The sequence below is a fragment of the Phascolarctos cinereus genome, unplaced genomic scaffold (genome assembly GCF_003287225.1).
Source record: "Phascolarctos cinereus isolate Bilbo 61053 unplaced genomic scaffold, phaCin_HiC Scaffold_5;HRSCAF=322, whole genome shotgun sequence".
NCBI classification, from domain to species: Eukaryota; Metazoa; Chordata; class Mammalia; order Diprotodontia; family Phascolarctidae; genus Phascolarctos; species Phascolarctos cinereus.
Genome location: NW_027555958.1, coordinates 94,412,944 through 94,433,401, shown reverse-complemented (window position 1 = coordinate 94,433,401; position 20,458 = coordinate 94,412,944). Strand labels below are relative to the sequence as shown.

At 38.9% G+C, this 20,458-nt stretch overlaps 1 protein-coding gene across 5 annotated transcripts in view; it reads left to right on the top strand.

Annotated features, from left to right (window-relative positions):
• Positions 1–20,458, top strand: part of ZDHHC14 (zDHHC palmitoyltransferase 14) — a 313,260-nt gene that overhangs the window by 223,944 nt on the left and 68,858 nt on the right. For all 5 annotated transcript variants that reach the window (XM_020986680.2, XM_020986675.2, XM_020986676.2 and 2 more), the window contains exon 3: positions 10,903–11,061. In XM_020986680.2, coding sequence (XP_020842339.1) covers positions 10,903–11,061 — 159 coding nt within the window. The remainder of the gene's footprint in view (positions 1–10,902; positions 11,062–20,458) is intronic.

The window sequence follows — 20,458 nt, the reverse complement described above, 5'->3', positions numbered from 1 at the left end:
GGTAGGAAAGTGAATTGTCCCAGGACCATGCTTGTATCGGAACTCCAGTCAGAATGGTGCTAGTGGTGGTGGTGGTGGTGGTGGTAATATAGATGGGAGGCAATATTACATAGTGGATAGAGTGAAGAAAGTGAGTGTCTATGAGTGAGGAATTGTAGGTTCAAGTCTTACCTCTAACAAATACTGATTCTGTGACCTGTGGTAAGTCATTTAACCTCTTAAGTATCCTAGGCAACTTTTAAAAGAAGTGAAATAGAGGGGAGGGAAAGGAATAAATGTTTATTAAGTCCCTACTATGTGCCCTTTACAAGCAGCTAATTTAATACTTGCAACAACCCTGTGAGATAGGGGTTATTAAGATCCCCATTTTGCAGTCAAGGAAACTGAGGCAGACAGATTTAGTGACTTGCCCATGGTCACACAGCTAGTAAGTATCTGAAGCTGGATTTGAACTCAGGTCTTCTTGTGTGTAGGCCCAAGCACTTAATCCACTGCCACCATTTAGCTTCCGCTATAAGATTATCACTTGTAGAATTATTGCCCATCTGTATTGTATCAGGAGTGGCCCCCATTCAAGCAATCACAGATTCATTTCAAAATAATAGCTCGCATTGACATGGCATAGTAAGTTTTATAACATCCTTTATGTAGCATAATTATCTTATTTGAGACTCAGAACAACTTTATGAGGTCATTATTATTATCCCCATCTTGTAGATAAGGAAGCTGAGACTTGGAGAGGTTCAGTGATTTGCCCAGTATCACAGAGCTAATACGTGTTGAGAGGATATTTGAACACCAATCTTCCTGACACCCAGTCCAGCAGTCTATTATGCCAGGCCGTCATCCTCTCTGCCTTAATGCGTTACAGTATATAAATATGTGATATATGTATGTATATTCCTTTACCTAATGGTCCCCTCCAGTTGGATCCAAAAAAATTCAAACACAAATGTGGGACCAGGAAGATATAGTTTAACAATAGTTTATGTGAAAAGGGTGGAATGTTCTGGTGTATTGCAAGTTCATTATAAGTCCATGGTATGATATGGCAATCCTCCAAAGTAAATTCTTTCTTTAGGCTGCGTGAGTGGAGATACAGTGTATAGAATGAGGAAGGTAATGGTTCCCTAGTAGTCTTCCTTAGTCAGACTATATCTGGAATATTCTGTTTAATTCTTGACCATACATTTTAGGAAAGACTGACAAGCTGGCTCCATGTTCAGATGAGTGCTATCAAGATGGAAATCAGATTTTAAGTCATGCCATACAAGGACTTAAAAAAGAGCCTGGGTTTATTAGCCTAGAGAATAAAAGGTTTAGTGGGATATATGACTTCTCTACCTTCAGATACCTGAAGGCTTGTCTCATGGATCTACAGCCAGTGGGTAAAAATAAAATGGGGGCTGAATGACAATTAAAACTCTTTCAAAAATGGAGTGGTCTGCTTCAGAATGTAGTGAGCACCCTAACATTGGAAGTGTTTAAGCAGAGGCTAGGTGGCCAGTTTGGGAGAATTAGAGGGAATTCAGGTAGGAGATGTACTACACACAGTCTAACTCAACTTGGTTTCTATAATTCTCTGTTCTTTTTGAACAATTCCATTCTTCTCACTATTTCCATAAATGCATTGTATCTATTTCTTGTTTTCCTGGTTCTATATCTTTGCTCCCAAATCTCTCATCTGTTTCCCTGCCCTGTCTTTCTACTACTTGGAAATAACCTTTTCCCCTCTTCTCTCTGAAAATTTTACCACTAGCTTAAATCTCATCTCTTCCTTGAAGCCTCCTTTAGCAACCATAAACAAAAGTGATCTCTCCACCCTCTGAATAGAACTTATGATCCATCCTGCTCATTTTTATCAGTGCCAGATCATGAACAGTCACAGAAAAAGGGAGGTCATGAGGGGCTGGATTCTGTTACATGAGCTGGGTCATCAAGACAAAAGGCCCAGACCAATGGGCAGACTGGGAGATGGCTGTGATGAATTCTCAGAGTGAAACCAAGGTTGGAATCTGGGAATCACAAGGCCAGGTTTTGAATCATAGTAGACAGAAAAAAGTCAGTGTCCAAGAAGAAATGGGCAGAAATGTAACCTGAATTTACAGGCATGGATTGGGGTTTGAGGTTAAATCTGGGCACAAAGAAATAGATAGCTAACGGAACGCATATAGAAATTAGAAATAGCATCTCAGATTTGCAACAGACAGCAAGCTACCCAGAATCAGTTTATGACTATTGACTGCAGAACAGAGGCTGCCTTCCATCTTCCCTGGTCAAAAGTATTCTTCCTGGTATCATAGGGTATATGATACCCAGTAGAGTATGACAGGGATTTTTGTTTTGTTTTATTATGTAGTAGATGATAATTGTAATAGGGGCCTCCTCCCTTTGGGAAATGCTCAAAGTTCTAACAGTTTTGTCACTTTACCTCAGTTTCCTCATCTGAACCTGTCAACATTCATCTCTATATTTAGCCTCCAGTTCATTAGATTATAAGCTCCTTGAGGGTAGAGACTATCTTTTGCCTGTCTTTGTATCCATATTGCTTAGTACAGTGCCTAGCACAAATATAGGTGCTTAATAAATGGTTCTAATTTTTTTTTCTGGTTGCCATCTACATGGGTCACTGGAGTACAGCTCTTTACTATTTAAAGTCACTTTGCTAGCCTCAGATTCCACCATGCTCACTTTACATTTCCTTCCATTGCCCACATAAGGACAAGAATTTGAAGTTCTTAGTCGTGACTTAGGAAATCCTAACTTTTCTACTGCCTTCTGTGTTCTCAAAGCACTTTCTATTCTTTCTATCCTTTGCCTGTCTGAGCTATTAGGGGGTATTTCCCCCTCTCCCTTGTTCTTCAGACCAACCATGCTTTGGTCTGCCATATATATTTTAATCTTCTCTTTTCCTTTTAATTCTGTAGGCCTTTTTTTTGTTGTTCCGGTCTGTTGCTTTCTACTGACCCTCTCAATATAGTCTGTGCAACCTCTGAAAATTATATTTGGTAGTGAGACTAGGTCTTATTTATCTTTACATAAGCACTCTATCTGTCATATATATACACACACACACAATTCAAAGTTGTATTGCTTTTAGGATTACAGGTTTAGAGCTGGAAGAGATCTTTTAAAAATATATATATATATATATATATTAGTTAATTTATTTTTAGTTTTAAACATTCACTTCCATAAGATTTTGAGTTCCAAATTTTCTCCCCCTGTCATCCCTACCCCCATCCCAAGATGGCGTGCATTCTGAATACCCCTTCCCTTAATCTTCCCTCCCTTCTATCTCCCCCTGCCTTCTCTTATCCCCTTCCCTTTCTATTTTCCTGTAGGGCAGGATAGATTTCTATACCCCATTGCCTGTATATCCTATTTTGTAGTTATAAGCACTTTATCTTGAACCTAGGGATAGGGACTGAACCTATGCTTTCGTTGGGAACCCCTACAGGAGGAAAGCCCTTGTATGTGTGCAGATCAGCTCTTTCTGTGCTATCTTAAAGAGTTATCTAGACTCTAGAGCACTGAGAGATTAAATAATCTGTCCAGGGCCACAAAATCAACATGTGAACGCAGGTCTTCTTACCTCCAAGGCCAGTTCTCCCCTTCAACACAGTACTTGTCACCTAGTAGATATATAATAAGCATTTGTTGACTGACTGAATGAATGAATCTGAAGAAGCAATCCATCCTTTTCACATTCCATTGCTTAGGTTTATAGATCCATCTGTAACAGACCCTTGTACAGGGTCTATGTGCATTTATTTGAAACTTATATTTACACTGAAACACTAATAACTCTAATTGATGGAAGAGAAACACATGTCACGCATTTCATAAATCTTCAAATGCATTTTTATCATTTTCTTTTTTAATTGTGAACTTGACAGTTTTCACAACCTGAACCACCCAAAGAAAAAGAACAGAAAAAAAGGATTGCATTAGAATCTGTGAACTTCTATTAGAATAGTTTGTCTTAAATGTCTATGTTAAATTTAACGTATTCATCGCAGAATTGTTGAGAAAATTTGTTTCTGTCTCATTCTGAACCTTTCTGCAAGAAGATTTATCAGAGACAAAATTATCACAGTTATTTTCTCTGGAGACAAACACATCAAGAAATGCACATTTTGTTCCCCCTTGAAGGAGGAACCTAGACATTTATTTGGTAGACCATTTGGCTCCAATTACCTCACTTTTAAAAGAGTTCAGATAGATGCTGTATTATCTCACCTAAAATCTAATCAGCATTTCTATTTTCCCATGGGTTTTGTCACTCTCACAGTCATCAAATAGTTCTTGTTAAAGTGCTATTAAAATAACTCATCTTCCTTTGAGATAGATGAGACTATTGTGCAATGCAGTTTATGAGTCTTAAGCTCTATAGAGGCCTGATGAAAAGATGCTTAGGAAAATTCAGTAGCTGTGAAATCCAACTATTTGTATGATATTTTATATAAGTATACTTCACTCAAGGCAATAGATGTGCTCTGAAAAGCGTAATGGAGCTCAAATCATATTTTCCCATTGACTTATCATTTCTGAGATGCCACTTTGACAGCCTTTCTCAGTTAATGAACTGTAAAACATAAGTGCTCAGAGGTATTTTTCAATTTAAAGGATTTCACTAGTGAATCCTTTGATAGAAAGAAGAATCCCCTGGTAATAATACTTCCTAATCTATCAGCTTTGTAGGTTTGAATTTATGGGCATTGTGTTTTCTTTTCCATTATAACTCCATTGCATAATTGTAAATATGTGTGTTTAGTAAGTAACACTGGGAGGCAGCCTGGTCTGAGTGGCCAGAGAGCGGGCTTGAGAGCCGAGAAGACCTAGATTGAAAATGTACTTTTGACCTAGATTGACTATGTGATGTTAGACAAGTTACTCAAGCTCTCAGTGACCCAGGCAAATCTCTGGCTGTAAATCACAAATGTGATGCCCCTCCCCAATGATGGAGGTGTTTCCACAGTGGAAGTTCACTATATGGTGAAGATCTCAGATCTCAAACAATAGTGTAGTTCAATTATTCTTGAATTTTGGATAGGGATGAGCAAATCCAGATGCAACTGGATTTGTGATGTGCTCCACCATCATTATTACTGGAAAAGATTTAAATCGCCTGTTTCCAAAGTGGATATGATAATACAGCTTAATAATATGCAATACAAAAGATCTCATGTAACTCATTCATAGTATCATTCATAGTATAATAATAAACTTTTAAGTTTTGAGTAGTACTTTATATACCTTGAGGCATTTAGTTGGCTCAGTGGATAGATTTACCTGGCCTACAATCAGGAAGACCTGAATTCAAATGTGACCTTACATGTTTACTAGCTGTGTGACCCTCGGCAAGTCATTTATTTCTGTTTGCCTTAATCTACTGGAAAAGAAATGGCAAACTACTCCAGTATTCTTGTCTAGAAAACCTTACAGACAGTATTAGTGTGCTGTGGTCCACAGGTTCACAAAGAGTCATACACAATTGAACAAAAATTTATATACTTTTCATATTGAAGAGGGGCAACTAAGTGGTGCAGTAGATAGAGCCCCAGACCAGAAGTCAGGAAAATGAGTCCAAAGCTGGCCTAAAACATTCTCTAGCTGTGTGACCCTGGGCAAGTCACTTAATCCTTCTTGCCTCAGTTTCCTCATCTGTAAAATGAGCTGAAGAAGGAAATGGCAAACCACTCCAGTGTCTTTGCCAAGAAAATTCAAAATGGTGTCATGAAGAGTCAGACACACTTGAACAACAACAACAACATATTAAGAAAGGTAATACAAGTATTATTACTCCTATTTTACAGGTGACAAAACTTAGGCTGAGAGAGGTTAAGTGATTTACCATAATCACGTAGCTACTACATAGCAGAGCTTGTGCTCAAACTCAGTCTTTTGACTTCAACAAGACCAATGCTTCTCCCATTACAGCAACACTGCTAAGCAGACAACTAATTGAGTGTTCCTAAAGTAAAAATCTGGAAAACATCCCTGTTTCTTCTTTTCTATTGTTCACCTAGTTTTTACCATGGACGTGGTCATAAGATGCTGTGTTCTTTTGTTTATGTGTCTTTGCCAGGAATGAAACAATTCTTTAAGAATGAAAACCCCTCTTCAAGCTTTCAAGATTCTTTGAGAACAAACCTGGGCAGATAAGTCCTTTTACCCTTTAGGGGTATGGACTCACCAAAACCAAAAGAACTACAGTAGGATTTCTCCAAAATTTCCTGTCATCATTTGCCATTAACTAAAGATAACTGTGGGTTTGGCTTTTTGTTTTTGCTTTTGTTTTTTATTCTCTCTCTCTCTCTTTTTTTTTTTTTTGGTGAGGCAGTCGGAGTTAAGTGACTTGTCCAAGGTCACACACCTAGTGTGTGCTTTTTTGTTTTTTAAGTAAGTTCTTATCAAAACCACACATAGACACTAAGAAGTAGGGGCACAACTGTCTCTAACAAAAAGCAACATTATTGAAGATTAGACCAGAACACCAACCTTCAGGGCCCCCAATATCCCACAAACGAGCAGGAACTTCACAGGCAAGGGCCATCTTAGTCTCCTTGGGTGAGAGAGAGGTTTAATAATCTCCATTTACTAGAGGCTGAGATTGGAATAAGACTTTTTTTTTTAAAGGAAGGGGATTTGAAGCCATTGATTTCCAGGTCCATTCTTCATATCTGACCATCAACAGGTGTTATTCACGAGGACAATCCCCAAAATCTGAAATAGTTTTAGAACGAAATTTGTTAGGTTATTTGGGAGAGAGAGAGAGAGAGAGAGAGAGAGAGATGGAAAAAAGAGATGGCTCCCTTTTCAGTTCTTTATGAGGTTGTATTATATAGAGTTTAGAAAAGGGCATAAGGGCATTTGCCTGACTGACTCAAGTAAGCAATAGATAGTTTCCAAAAGAAGGGAGGTTTGAGATATATATCAGCAAGTAAGTCAATCTCTTTTGGGAAACACAAAACACAAACTTTGGGTGGGCCCAAAACAAGTACTGGCTGGGATCTAAGCATTCCTTAAAACCATCTGCTTTCCCTAGAGCATTTCTGGATCAAGCCTGACCTCTATAGTAAGTAAGCTTTTTGGATTAGACAGTTTTTTAGACGCATGAAGCTAGGTTCAAATAATACTAATAAATGATAAATAATAATCCACACAGACATTCCGAGGATTGCAAACACTCCCTCCACCCCTTACCCACCTACCCGATGGTCTTATCTTAGCAGTCTCAGACAAGTATGTTGCAAGATTGACATGAGTAGCAACCATAGTGTCTTTGGGGGCTGGACTTTCCAAGGCAAAGCATAATCTCTTAGTAGAGAGTCACGGGTGGCAGGGGGTGACGAGGCAGTGAAAGGCAGCGGAGCATTTGGAAGATCGCATAAAGCAGAATGGGCCACAGAAATGTAGGGATCTCTGGATGTTCACAGTAAGGGTTCAAGTTGTGGAGATATCCGTACAGCACTTAGCGCAATGCCCAGCACATAGTATGCACTTAATAAATGCTTCTTTTCCAACAAACTGAGTCAGCCCTATTTAATCTCATGTTGTATGTATGGCATTATAACTGCTAGAGATACTGTGCATTTGCAGTGGTTTTGACTTTTCAATGTAGAAATCACAGAGACCTTAGATAGAGTCATCTATTACCCATTTCATATTCAAAATAGCCTTATGAGCAGACAAGGCAATTTTCCACCCATGTGCAGAGAACTAGTAACAGGCCTAAGCTAATAGAGACATGAATCTAGAGCCCAGGTCCCCCGAGTCCCTACCCCCATTCCCCTGGTCTACACCATTAAGTTTTATAGCTCTATCACCAAAAAGCATGAGTTTCTTTGCGTTTCTCTTTGGCTTCCCTCTCTAAGTCCAAACTGAACATGTCTGTTCAAGTTTGCCCTCCAGCTCAACTCTACAACAAAGTTATAAACGTATAAAGATGAGGCTTAGAACTGAAAGATCAATAGAACCTGACATAGGGCCTGCTCACCAACCGATTTATTAATGGCTGATCGGAAATTCAGTAAATAAATCTTTCTTGGCCTTCATATTTGTTCTGAAAATTTCATTAAAAATTCAGAGGACTTCTAATTAAATACAAATTGTTATCCTGACTTTTAAAAAAATCTGTATCAGATCTGTAGCCCCACTCTTTTCTAACCATATCTTTTGGGAAAACTGGAAGAACACTAGAAACAAAAATTATATAGGCTACGTGAACAACCAAATTACTTTTAATTTGGGCTCGTTTGGCATTCACTTGGCTTGGGGACACAAATGGTTTGCCCTGATCCATGTATCATTTAAAGTAATTTATTTTTACTCACTTTTCAAATGACTACAGTTCATAAAAATACTAATAACTCATAAAAGTTTACAAAGCTCTTGCATCTATTCAGTCGTCAACAAACATTTATTTAGTACCTACTGTGTGCAAAATTGAAGTAACTAAAGTAGGAGATAGAACACTGGCTTTGGAGTTAGAATGATCCTAATTCAGGTCTATACTAGCCCTGACTCATATTGGCTGTGTGACTATGGGGAAGTCACTTAATATCTCAGTGCCGCAGTTACCTCTGTAAGGCCACAAATGGCAGATGAGTTAGAACTGGAAAGACTTGTCATATGTTAGCTATAATAACTGGTAACAACAATAATAATAATAATAATAAATAACTGACATTTTAATAGTGCCTACTACGTGCCAGGCACATAGTAGCAAGTGCTATGCACTTTACAGTTGTTATCTGATCTTTATAACAACACATGGAGATAGGTGTTATTATTATCCCCATTTTACAGATGAGGACACGGAGGCAAATGGCTAAATATTTACCCTAGGTCACATAGCTAGGAAGTATCTGAGGCCCAATTTGAACTCAGGTCTTCCTGACTCCAGGTCTGGCACTCTATCCACTGCATCATGTAAGTTCCAGGTTTATAAAGAGCTTTCCATATGTTAATTGGCTGAGATAGCACATTATGTCCTAAAGTAGAAATTATTGGAGATTAGTGGTTACTCTGTATTTTAGCATGACTCCATATTATCTTAAAGGCACCTCATGGGGCAGCCATCTGTAGTATCCAAACTGAGGTGTGTTTGTCAGGGCCCATGTCAAGTTGACTCACTAGTGTCTTGGGATATGGAGTCCTTGGAACTGCTTGATAATTGTTTAATAATTCTGTGGAACAGGACCAGCCCTTGACAAAGATTCTAATTCGAGTTTGTCTTTGGTGCCTCTCAATGCCTCATTCAACCCCTTTCCCCCTCCTTAATGTTCTTCCTTCCTTCTGTCTCAAGTACCCAATGCTCTGTCATCTCTTCTGCAAAATCCCTATCAGACCTTGTTTCTGTTCCTTTCCTTCCTTCTCTCTAAGGTGATGAATCTATACCAACTTAAAGTGTTGCCCCTCCAATGGGTCTTTTTTAACAGTTATCAAAGCCAAGGGTAAAGCAGATTGAAATCTTGATTGTGGAATTTCAGGGACCAACCAAAGAATGTGAGATTGAGGCAGGACTTTTGTGGCACCCCTGAAATCATACCATATAGAAGATTATTTACTCAGTGTAAAGCCATTTTGATAAGGAGCAAAGAAATATTTACTCTTCTGGTAATATCCAACTTCTCTGAACCATGAAATAGACTGCATGAAAATCCTGGATGTGTGCTGTATAGTCCTATAGTTGAGTATTGATGCAATGCTGTGGATCTAAGGATGATACACACACACACACACACACACACACACACACGCACATATATTTGTGTGTGTGTGTGTATGTATGTGTGTGTGTAAACAGGTGCCATGAAGGGCTCTAAGTATTAGAGATATGTACTTTAGGGAGAAGAAATCAATTTGAGACATTTACTAAGTACTATATACAGGACAGAGTAGATAGAGACCTAGATATAGTGTCAGGACAGACCACATGGATTCAGATCCTGCTTCTGACAATGACTAGCTGTATGACCCTGAACAAGTCATTTAATTTTTGTGTAACACAGCTAACTTTCTGGTACTACTCTCCTAAGTCATATAGAGCACCCATAAGTCTGCTTTAGTGGAATGAAGGTTCATACACTGGGATTTCCCTCCTGCTGATAAAATCACAGATCCTTTGCATTAGATGTGTCTCTGGTTCAACCCACTCCCCAGTGATAATGAGGGAGCTCGCTATTTCATGAAGCAGCCAATTCCATTTTTGAACAGCTCTAATGGTTAGACAGTTCTTCCTTGTGTTGAATTATAGCTTGCTTTTTGTTACTCCTATACATTTGTTCTATTTCTACCGTCTAGAACAACACAGAATAAGTCCAATTTATCTTCCACACCATAACCTTTTGGAGACAGCTATCATCAACCCTGCCACACCCCCCCAAAAAAGCCTTCTCTAAACATAATGTCCTCACTCCCTTCAGTAGCATCATTATACCAAAAGCTTCATCAGCTGTTATTCTCAGGAAATGCGTGGTTACTGTAAGTCCACATTACTGGAAATGGATAGCTATACCTTCTTTTACCTTTGTGATGCCCTTTTTTAAAGAGACACATGAAGCAGTCTAGAGTTTGAAGGATTCAAAATAAATGCCCATTCTTCCTAAGGGGAGCAACTATGCCAACAGGCTGCTGTTGGATATTTTATGTGTTTCTCTACAATCTGTTCTTTGGTGCTTTCTATAAGCTATGCCAAGGCAAGGTGAAAATGTTCCTGATACAAATATCACCCATGTTTGACTGCGCCTCTGTTAAAAAAAAAATGATGTCAGATACCACAAGTTTCTAGTGGCCAATTTATTAAAAGATCTCAGACAATGCAACAAAATGCCTGAGTAAAAAATTGTAAAGTTATTCTTTTTGAGAAGTTTCTTTTTCCTTTCTCTCCACTAGATATAGCGAATGGTACCAGTTCAGGGGGGTACCGCCCACCTCCCCGAACAAGAGAAGTCATCATCAATGGCCAGACGGTGAAACTGAAATATTGTTTCACCTGCAAGATTTTTCGTCCTCCTCGTGCCTCTCATTGCAGCCTTTGTGATAACTGCGTAGGTGAGTAGAAAGGGAAAGTCGTGTGTGTGTGTGTGTGTGTGTGTGTGTGTGTGTGTGTGTGTGTTCAGTCTGTAGAATGCTTATGTTCAGGTATTTGTCAAAAGGACAGCTGTTTTCCCGAGAATGGACTCTGCACTAAAAGGAGCTAGCTATAGCCACTTCTCATAGGTACTTCAAGAGTGTAAAACCCAAATGGAATTTAGGCTTTGGACAAAGGTAGCCTCTTGTCATTGATCCCAATTCCCTAAACCTGAGGTTCTTAGGCTTTTTACTTAGTCATCACTCTCTCTTTGCTTTCCTTTCTCTTTCTCAATCCCTTCCTCCCTCCTCCCTGCCTCTCTCTCCCCTTCCTCTCTTATCTCTCTCCCTTTTCTTCTTCTTCACCTTCTCCTCCTTCTCCTTCCTCTTCCTCTCTCTCTCTCTCTCTCTCTCTCTCTCTCTCTCTCTCTCTCTCTCTCTCTCTCTCTCTCTCTGTCTATATACACACATACACACACACCCCCCCCCACACACACACACCTTTCCCCTCTCCACCCCGCCCCCCACTTGGTCTACCTTGCAGTATAGTTGATGTCCAGGTGTATCCCACAAGAGAGAGTGAATGTCCCTTTTTGGATTTATCTCTCCAAGTGGGAAGGGGACTATAGAGGACAGGGAAGCTGACAGTAGCAGCCATAGGAGGAGCAAGAGGCAGGGTTGTTTTTTGCCTTAAGATTCTGTGAACAGCTAAGGCTGGAGACCTGATACTGCCGGTAGGTAACTCAGTTGTAGGTTCACACAATCATAAATTTAGAACTAGAAGGGACTTAAGACAGAGGCTGTCTTTTCCAACCCCCTCATTGTATAAATGGTGGAAACAGTCTCTGAGAGATTAAGAGATTTGGCTAAGGGGCCGCACAGCTTGCAAGTGTCCGAGGCGAGACCACCTCAGGTCTTCCTGACTGTCTCCATTATGCCACAGTCCTTTTGTCCTTTAAATCCTAGGGAACCGCTGGGGCAGGGACAGAGGGTTATGGAATGGATTGTGGGCCATGTAACGTTACATATAGGTCTTTATATTTAGAAGCCCCAGTTTTGATGCTGGCTTGGAAGTTTGTCCAGAGGAAGAAATATTGACAAAGGGGAGAGATCCCTTACACATCCTCACCACAGAATAGGGAGCCAAGTAAGGAAAATATGGAAACATAACAATCTTGGTTTGGAGACCTCTTGGTCCTATTAATAGGTACATGAAATCATAGAGCTAGAAAGGACTCAAGCAGCAATCTAATCCATCCCTTCATTTTAAAGATAAGGAAACTGAGGGGCAGCTAGATGGCGCAATGGATAGAGCACTGGATTCAGGAGGACCTGAGTTCAAATCCAGCCTCAGACACATAACACTAGCTGTGTGATCCTGGGCAAGTCACTTAACCCCATTGCCTAACCAAAAAAAAATAAAGATCAGGAAACTGAGGCTGAGGGAGACTGAGTGATTTGTGCCATGTCACACAGGGCTCTCTGACTCTAGGCTCTGTTCTCTTTTGTTATATCTTTTTTTTTTCCTGGCATATTCTGCATCTCATGGAGTTAGCCAGTGTGCTCTGTGCGTTACTTTATTTTTTTTCCAGTTTGAGATGTCTTTTTTAAGTTTTGAGTTTCAAATTCTTTGCCTTCTTCTCTCCCCTCCTCCTTGAGACAGTAAGCAATCTGATATAGGTTATACATGTGCCTCTTTCATTGTATCTTTCTGACTTCTGACATTTACATAACCCCAAATTCTCCAGTTATGTATTATAGTCCTTTTGAAGTCCTCCTGTAAAAGTGAGCTGAAGATTACAGCTGATGACCCCTGAAGTCCCCTGCATCCTTAGAGAGTTGTGATTCTGTTCATTCACAGACCACACACTGTTCCCCAAACTTACAGACAACTTCCTTTTATTGGGCTAGGTAGAATTCATTAACATCAGGCAGCATCAGAAGTTAGGCTGGGCTTAGGTCCTGGCTAGCATTCATGAGACACAGGCAGAAGAAAAGGAGAGAAAGGGAACGTAAGAACATAACATAAGAATTATTACACTGGATGAGACCCACAATCCCTCCATCCATTCATGTATTCTGTCTCTGACAGAGACAACCGGGAAATTTTGTTGGAGATGTGATTGTGCTGTTTTCCATGAAATGAACCTCAGGGTCATCAACTCACCCCAAAGCATCACTACTAATTCAGCCTTTAATAATAAAATTATGAATCTGTCATTGGTTAATTTTTCAAAACCCTATTTCTGTTGCCACTCAGTACGATAACAAGTTCCATAATTTTAGTGCTTGCTGTTCAAAGTAGTTCTTTTTTTTCTTTGTCCTCATTTACTTCATCCTATTTCTAGTATACTGTGATTTGTCATGAAGTGCAAGTTTGTCCTTTCTGTGCCCTTCACAGTTTTATAGACTCTGATCATAACAGATCTTAGCTTTCATCTCTCCAGATGAAAGATTCCTAATCTTTTTGTCTATTCTCATTGGGCACCCCGCTGTGTTCCCTTGATCATTTTACCCTGCTATGAAACTTTCCAGATCAGTTAGGTCTTTCTAGAGGTCTGACAACAAGGATTCTATAGAGTTCTGGTTCTCTAAACCTCTTGGAAGATATTTTTTGAGTTGAATTATGAAAATGTTTAATTGATATTTAACCCATAAAGACAGCATCACAGCTATAGTTTAATAGACAAGTGAATTATTTTCCCTCTTTAGTTTCTAATACCCTTCCTGATAATTCCTACCATTCTGCTAGTCCCATTTGACTGAAGGAACCCACTGGGGCAGTGTCAACAGGGAACGTTCCATAATGACTCCCAAGGCCCTTTGCTAAATGTTCATTAACCTTCCTCCTATAGGTTTAATTTTGGATTATTTTCTACCAAAATGAATGCAATCCCTAAACAAATTGCTCACTTTGAAGCTCAGCTGCCATTTTTATAGATAACTCTGTTTTTATAGATAATATTCCTTTTGTAGAGTTCCCTGAAATTTATCATAGTTGGCTTGGCATTTTGGAAGCTATAAGATTGTGATGTCATTTGCAAACCTGAAGTACTCACTGTGTCTTCCTCTTACACATTATTTATGAAAATTTTGAATCTGACTCATCTTTATTCTTATCTCTGAGACCCCAACATTTACCCTTTCCCATACAGAGAATTGCTTGTTTTACCCTATCATTTATTTTTTGTCTCTAAGCTAGTTTCCTTTCTATGGTAAAATATTCTTTGCCATCCCACAGTGATTCCGTTTTTTAAATAATTTTTGGAGTAGAATATTAGCAAAGGCTTTTTTTCCTGCATAAATTATTTGTATTTGTTCCCTCTTGTCTGTATTTTCCTATGTTTATCCTATTAGTTCCTGATCAAAATATTATTTCCTCTTTCCCCATTGATTTTCATTAGATAAAATTTCAATGATACTATCGTTTTTTCTTTTTGTTTTAGCTTGTCTGCTAGTAGTAATATTCACCAATATTTAGGTCTAAGTATAGCCTCTGAACCCCTTTTTCTAAATGAGAATAACATTGGCAATCTACTTGTCCTTCAAGATGATGGCTAAGATAATGCACACAAAGAGTTGTGGCTTCCAGATCTCTAGAAAGACTTCTTTTTTTTTATTGTCTTGTACTAATGTTTAATTGGTACCCAGAAAAATGGCATCACATATTGTGCTTTTATACAGAAGGGAATTATGGTGTCTCAGATAACATGCACAAAGGAAAAAAGAAAGTAAGAAGAGAAAGAGAGTGAAGGAGGAGGAAGAGGAAGGAGAAAATAAATGAGTACATGTGGCTAGGAATAATGGAATGATATCAGCAATTACATCAGGGACCACTGAGAGCTATAGGCTGCCTAACCCTAGAACTAAATTATACTCCATGGAGAAGATATGATGTTGGCTTTAAAATAAGACACACACACATAAAACTATCTCCCACTACCCTCTCAAAAAAGAACACAGAGATTCAAACCTGTTTCATTTTGGTTTTCCAGCTCATTAGACTAAATTTGGGAATTAGCATGACTCATTAGCACACTAGTGATCTGGACCTTTTGCATTCAACAAAACAACATGGAAAGCAGATGTTGCCAACCAAGAAGTGTAATTGCAGAGTTTGCTATAGTTATATTTTTAGAGAGAAAGCATTTATTGAAAGAATTCTACTTTTGCTGCAAGATAAAATCGGAGTAGAACACTGGAAGCCAAGAATGGAAATTGCAGCATCTTTTCCTCCTATAATGAACTGGTAGATGGTTCCTTGGTACAATATATGGATGTCACTTTTACATCATGAGGAAGCAAAAAAAAAAAAGCAGCATTGTTAGGAATACATTTTGATTCATTTAATAGAATTGAATCCAATGTAAGATTATATGGGCTTAGCATGTTTAATTGGAGTTTTTTAGGTAATCAAAACCTATTTAAAGACTAAATCAATCTTTTACCCATCAGTAACAGGAGAACTGCAGTCACAAATAATGTGAGACCTCTTCTATGCTGGATGACTTTTTTTTTCTGAATGACTTTTAAACTAGCAATAAGCCCAACACTGCTTTACCTGGATTGTGGTGGGATCTGAATTACTATCAATAGAAAGCAGCACTGGTAACATTAAATTGAATTGGGCTACTGTATTTTTTTCCTTTTATATCAGAAGATTTGACATATTTAATGTAGAATATTTTGGGTTTTTTCAGTCAGATAATATTTGAAGCTGTAATTTTTTAAATAAACAACTGGGGCTGTGGTTCCAGAAATTCTTCATTAAGCTCTAATTTTCATCGAGTAGCCAAAGAATAACAAGAACAGCAACAATGATAGCATTTTACATACCATTTTAAAGTCTGCTAAGTTTTTTACATGTTGTATCTCTTGATCCTCACAACAACCCTGGAGGTAGGTGCTATTAATAAATATCTCCTGAGGAAATTGAGGCTAAGTGACTTGCCCAGCCAGAGTCTCATATTGGAGGCCAGATATAAACTCACTCCTGACTCCAAATATAACGTTCTAGTCACCCAAGCCCACAATTGTCTTCAGATTGCAGCTCGGGTGAACAGAAATCTGGGCTCGTGAATTCTTCTCAAATCACTGTATCATCAGAAATATTTTCATGGTACTTAGAACCAGAGAAAACTGTAACCCCTTCATTTTTGTCTGCCATCTTTTTCTAAGGGCTTGAAGTTCAAGGCTTCTTTTCCTGGAGGGCACTAGTTTCTATAGTTTAAAGCATGTCATGGTATCTTACCAATGCCCTTTTGCCCCACTTCTGATACATTTCCAACCCTATAAGCCTCCTCCTCTTCCTCTTCCTCTCCACTAATTATCCCCTTCATCTTGCCACCTGAATGGAAACAAGCCTGGAGAAAAACTGTTCCTAGCTAGGTTATGGTTGAGCACAAAGGACTAATATTACCCGAAAAGTGGCAAATTCCAAGGAGCTTTTGCACCCGTAGGATGCCAGAATTGTAGAGAGAAACAGAAGTTATTATAAACCTTAAGAACATGAGCCAGTTGTCAATACAGAGATAGGTTCCTGGAGCTACAGTGAAAGATGTGAATAAGATTTCAGACTCCCTTTTTCAATTCTTGGTCAAACAGAAGATGCAGGCATTTAGTTAATCATTTCTTGAAGAATTCTGTCTGGATTACCTGAGGTCATTGTCATGAATGAGAAATTCAGTTCGGTTCCTTGGCCTAGTAGGTAGAGTGCTGTCCTCACAGTCAGGAAGACCTGGGTTCAGGTTCCATGCTTGTTGTTATTGTTGTTGTTCATTCATTTCAGTCATGCCTGATTCTCTGTGACCCCATTGGGGGTTTTCTTGGCAAGGATACTGGAATGGTTTGCCATTTCCTTCTCGAGCTCATTTTACAGATGAGCAAACTGAGGCAAATAGCATTAAGTGACTTACCCAGGGTCACACAGCTGGTAAGTGTCTGAGGTTGGATTTGAACTCAGGTCTACCTAACTCCAGGCCCAGCATTCTAATGACTGCTCCACCTAGCTACCTTAGCTTTATGACTGGGGCAAATCAGCTTATCCTGGTAAGTATGAGGACAGAAGAGATTACATAGATGTGAGACTGAACTGATAGGGAAATGCTGACTAGCCAAGGTAGGTATTTGGGTAAAGGCTTTTTACCTCTGTTAAAGGTAATTCTGAATCACAATAAGAGGAACTCCAAATAAGTTGGAATCCGCTAGCCTCAGGCCATTAGCCTTGTCCAGGACTGAAAAGACTGTAAAATAATTTGGCCCTAAGGACACAATTAGAACATTAGCGTGAAGGTGGACCAGCTCTTACTGTCTCCTAGATCTTCATCCTGGAGGAGGGCAAGGTCATAGGAAGTAGAAGAAAGGTAGAAAAATGGGCTACTCTTCTCTTACACATTTAACCTTTACCTTAAAAATATAATTCTTCACCCCAACTCTTCACATGAACTCTGCTTGATCTTACACCAAGTTGAAACTATTTACAGTTGCCAGAACATGATTTTGGCTCCATCTATCTAGTCTCATTTCCCATGCATTTAACTTTGTCACTTGTTGCATTCTTGGGGGCCCTTTATTGTCATTCCATGATTCCCTCTATTCCCTCCCACTGTTGCTTCCATATGCTTTTCTTGTCTTCTAATTATGCCTAGAACCATCTTTCTTTTCTAATTTGACTCACCATTGCCTCTTCTAGCAAATCTTGTATTATTAATATTTTCATTATAACATTACCATACTACTTCCTCCAATCAGCTGACCGTGGTTAGGCCAAGGCAACTAACAAAAATGAAAATAAAATCGAGTGAATGAATACAGACATTTAGACTTCATAAAAGTCCTATTCCAATGCCTCATCATGGTGCTTTATGCCCATTAAATTATAAACTCTAGAAGAGTGATGTCAAACTCAAATAGAAACAGGGACTGAAACATACATAAAGGGCCATGGGCTACATAGTGACTTGGAAAACCACATGTGTTTATATTTTTAAATTAATTTATTTTGTTAAATGTTTCCCAATTACATTTTAATGTTATGGTTCAGGCTGAACTCGGGAGGCTATAGGAGGCCTGTGGGCCATGTATTTGACATCTCTGCTCTACCAAATTCCACCAAGAAGTAAAGGTTTTAAAGATGGTTCAAGTGACAAACTAGGTCAACTGTCCAAGGACCAGTTTAGCTAACCATGGAGAGCCTCATCATCAGTAGGTTGACCACTGGGTGGGGAATTCTTTGAACACAGGAATCCGTGAAACACAAACAAAATTCAGGATGGCCCTTGGTCCCATATAACCGCTGTCTGTTTCTACAGTAATGGTGGTAGAGGGTGGAAAAGAGAATAGGGGATGTTAAAAAAATCATGATTCTGTGATGTATGTTTGTGTGTGTGTGTGTGTGTGTGTGTGTGTGTGTGTGTATAAGTATACATACTATGTATATTTAATATGTACATTAATCACTATGTTGTTGTTCAGTCGTTTTCAGTCATGTCTGATTCTTTGTGACTACAATTAGGATTTACTTGGCAAAGGTACTGGAGTGGTTTGCCAGTTCCTTCTCCATCTCATTTTACAGATGAGGAAACTGAGGCAAACAGGGTTCAGTGACTTATCAAGGGTCACAGAGCTGGTAAGTGTCTGAGGCCAGATTTAAACTCAGCAAGATGAGTCTTCCTGACTCCAGGCCCAGCACTCTATCCATTGTACCGCCTAGCTGCCCCTATTAATCACTGTATTTCAGTATAATTGATTTCCTTTGTAATATGATGTATTTTATTTTATGCATTTAAAAACATTATTCTGAGAAAGGGGTCCATAGGCTTCACCAGACTGACAAAGGGGTATAGGGCAGAAAAAAAAAGATTAAGAACCTCTGATTTAGCCAATTCACAGTAGAAACATTAAACTATTGGGGCTCTAAATTCGTGTTCCTCGTCCAATCACCAACAAGTTGACATACCACTAAAAGAGCTGAACCATATTGATGTTGACATTTTTGCTATAAATAAAATCTGAAAACGTAAGGACATTGCAGGATTTCACAAAGACGACTTTTTTTTAAAATCCTGCTCAGCTTGCAAGTCGCTTTACCAGCTTGCAAAATTGTCACTGACCTTTCACACATTTTCCAAGGTTTTTGCAATGGTGCATCTATGGTTGTAAGTGTCTCTAGGCTGAAAAGGCCTGGTAACCTTGCAGTGATTTGTGTTTGCCATTTTTATTAAAATCCTCACTTGCTTGTCAACTCGATTTCTTTCGGAACTCTCAGAAAATACATTCATTTCACATGGGAGAGATATCTTCTTTCAAGGAGCAGGATCAGATCACCATATAGCAATTTATCCATTATCTTTAACTGATAACTTTTTAGTTCAGGAGGTGGATACCCCAGAGTCAACTCAGTTCCCCTGCCTTTTGATCATGTTCCTCGCCCCTTTTTCCACTCTCCATCTACCACCACAACCTCCCCTCCCAACCCCATCCCAGCTATGGACAAATCATTTTATCACCATTTTACAGTTCATAAAATTTAACTTCTCTCTAAACCCTGATAGAAATGCTAAGAGCATCAGCACTTCCCTTCCCATCCTAGAGTGTATTAAGAATAAACCCCCTTTGGCAAGAAGGGGAAAAAAAGATTGCATCTGCTTCACTCTTAAATCCTTCTATGCAGTCTATACAGGATGATCTTGAGAGTTGCACAGTGACCATGGAAAATTGATGGTCTATCTATGGAGTTTTTAGGAGCACAGACTTACTACATGGAAAGCCCCTGAAAAATTTAGCAGAGTTAACTACTATAGTAGCAGAACTATCACAAAAGTTCTCTTTCCTGTTTTCTCATACTCTTCCCCTACTCCATTCTAGCGATATCATCCCTTGGGATATCTGAGATGCCATAGGATATAGCAGTGCCCATACAGAGAGAGGGTGAAAAGAGACAGATTCTCATCTTACTTAGTAAAAACCAACTATATAATTTCCTCTCGCACTCCTCTCGCCTCAACCCCAATCAGGAACCAACTCCTATTTAAGGGCAAGAAAAATTAGGGAGTATGTCTATTTTTGTGTATCTACATTTTTACCTAACATACATATATACCTACCCATCAACACTCTTTGAGATAACAAAAGGAAATAGATAGACATACATACATTCTTATACTTACAAGCATAAGTGCATATGTATGCATGTATATATAAACCTATGTGTAAGGTATATATCAACATATTTATGGGTGTATGTGTACAGATATGCATATATCTCCTTTTATCACAAAGTGGATATATACAGATATACATGCATGTACATGCATATATACATGCATATATGTATCTACACACATGCATGTGTATAAGTATGTTGTTTAATCATTTCAGT